The 2,537-nt window shown below is 43.3% G+C and overlaps 1 protein-coding gene across 1 annotated transcript in view; it reads right to left on the reverse strand.

The window, feature by feature from the left end:
• Positions 1–2,537, reverse strand: part of FNDC7 (fibronectin type III domain containing 7) — a 25,303-nt gene that overhangs the window by 10,307 nt on the left and 12,459 nt on the right. Inside the window, exon 6 of the mRNA XM_015413132.1 lies at positions 2,438–2,522. Within this exon, the coding sequence (XP_015268618.1) occupies positions 2,438–2,522 (85 nt within the window). The remainder of the gene's footprint in view (positions 1–2,437; positions 2,523–2,537) is intronic.

The following is a 2,537-nucleotide window of genomic DNA, read 5'->3' on the forward strand; positions in this document are numbered from 1 at the left end:
CTCCCCTCCCCCCAAAAAAAAGAAAGGAGGGAAAGGGTACTGTGTCTTTCCATGGCTCATCTCCAAAGATGATTGGCTGGAAATGTTCTGTGCTCCTCCCTTGCAAGGATCCAATTGGAAGGGAGAAATGCCATTGCTCAAGAAATCAGTGTAATTGAGGAAGAACATACGCACATAATGTTGCCCTCTAGCAGCACCCAAAGTCAAAACCAACACAGACGTCTTCAGGGAGAGTAAATTCATTTTACTAAGAATCCCAGATTCCTAATACCATTCCAGGACATCATGGTCATGATCCAAAACAGTATTTTCCATGTATATCATCAGTTTAGGTATATCTTTATGCATACCTCTACTTGTCACACAAGAGAAGTACAGTGGTGGATCAGAACGATGGTCTATCTAGTCCAGCCTCCTGTTTCCCATAGTGGTCAACCAGAAAGCCTGCAAGCAAGCAGTCTAGAAAGAGGCCTCCATATCTAGCTACCCCCAATAATACTTTGCAGTTGAACATCTTCAAAGAGCACAAACATGTCAGATATATTTTCTTGTAATCTTTACAACAGCCCTTTAAGGAGGGACAATTTTATCTACATAGGTCAAGTGAGATCTGAGAGAGAGTGGCTTGCTTAAGACTACCTAATTAGTTTGCAGGGACTTCCTGATTCATAAAACACTACTTGACCTTTGCTCTATATCAGCTCTCCCTATAATTGCTCATTCCTCTTTTTGAGTTTTAGTAGGACTGTTCACTGGTTAATTAATGATCGTTCATAAATAATCTCACTTTTGATCAATAGCTTTGGTTTATTAAATGACTTGTTGGATCCAAATGAAATTTTCACCAATTTCCCCTTCCTCCTCACGACTCCTGATTTGCCTCTCATGCTGTTTCTGGGGACCCTGCCCCCCAGGAGCAATCGGTGAGCTGCGGGAGGGGGGTGCATTTTGTTCCACTTAAAAGTGCCTTGCATGAGTGGAAAATTTAGTCTGGATCCAACACAAAGTTATTATTTTTAGGATAGCCCATGTTTAACAGTCCTTTTTAAAAAAAAATCTCTATCGTAACACCAGCTGCATATCAACCCTTGACTCATCCCCACTTACTAAAATTTGTCTCCATAAATTAATCAGTACAAACTTTAATTGATACATCTGCCGCTCTAATTTTTAAGCAAGCGCACTTTCCCCACATTATTTTCTATTTTTCTTTCTAACTTAAGACAGTCAGTAGTGGGAACCAAGATTGTGACCAATCATCCACTACTCACTACAGCATCTGGTGCACTGGACATTAGGTTGGGTCCACTGTAAGGACAGTGGATCTTATTATTTATTTATTTATTTGATTTATACCCTGCCCTCCCTCCCAAATCAGGCGTAGGGCAGCTTCCTTCCTTTGCCCTCTGCTCAACAGCCAATTCTGACCCCAGGAAAGTTTACTCCTCCAGGCGTAAGCCCTACATGGAATAACAGCATGCAGATCAATGAGAAACACTGGGAAGGCAAATCTCTTCCTCTTCCATTGGTGGAGCTCTACTGCTGGGAGAGGTAGGAAGGGTGATTTTGTCCCTTTCCCATTGTTGCCTCCTGACCAGTGTTCCCTCTAAGCTGAGTTAGTGTGAGCTAGCTCACAGTTTTTTAGCCTCCGGCTCACACATGTTTGCCCTAGTTCAGGAAGGATGGCTCCAGAGCAAACTAATTTATGCAGCAGCCAAATCTCCTGCTCACAACTTTAATGCCAGTAGCTCACAAAGTAGAGTTTTTGCTCACAGGGCTCCATAGCTTAGAGGGAACATTGCTCCTGACCTGTGTGTCTTTTAATCCACAGAGGTCCCACAGTCCTGGGCCTAACTTTTATGTGATTAGAAAGCACTGCTGGGGGTCCAGGAAATGGGAGACACACAAGTGTCTTCTTCTGATGGATCACAGGCTTCAATGCCTAGATTTTTATAGAGTGGTATTGGTATAGAGTCCAGGGTATGTAGACCTGATTTTTATAGAGTGGTATTGGTATAGAGTCTAGGGTATGTGGACCTGAATCATTGTGGTACACAATGGCCATACAAAGGGGCCTATCCACATCAAGCTCTACATGAATAAGCACCTTTGCAAATGTGTTATCCAATAAGTGTGCTAAGTTTGACATCAGAAGAGGTGGTTCCAGCTGGCTTGGTTCCCCACTGTATATTCATCCAAACATCTGCACCATCTGCTTTGTTGATGTGCTGGGAGAATAGCAAGGTCTCTTTTCCCCCCAACACATTTGAGCAACCAATGGCAATGTTGCATAGAGGAGATCAGTTTAAACTTCAGCCCAGCCCAACAGGCAGCCTCAGATAGAGACTCATCTCTCTACCTCCATTCTCTACCTGTCATACAATTGAACTGATGCATGCATGGTAAATAATAACATCTCTGGTCAGGTGTAACTTACCTGTCTCTAAAGGGACGCTGTAACTAGGCAAGCTGCGTCCTGCTTCTGTGCTCGCAACAGCACTAATAGAGAACAGTGACCCACATGGGAGGTTATGGAG

The sequence above is a fragment of the Gekko japonicus genome, unplaced genomic scaffold (assembly GCF_001447785.1).
Source record: "Gekko japonicus isolate JY-2015 unplaced genomic scaffold, Gekko_japonicus_V1.1 scaffold4279, whole genome shotgun sequence".
Taxonomy (NCBI): Eukaryota; Metazoa; Chordata; class Lepidosauria; order Squamata; family Gekkonidae; genus Gekko; species Gekko japonicus.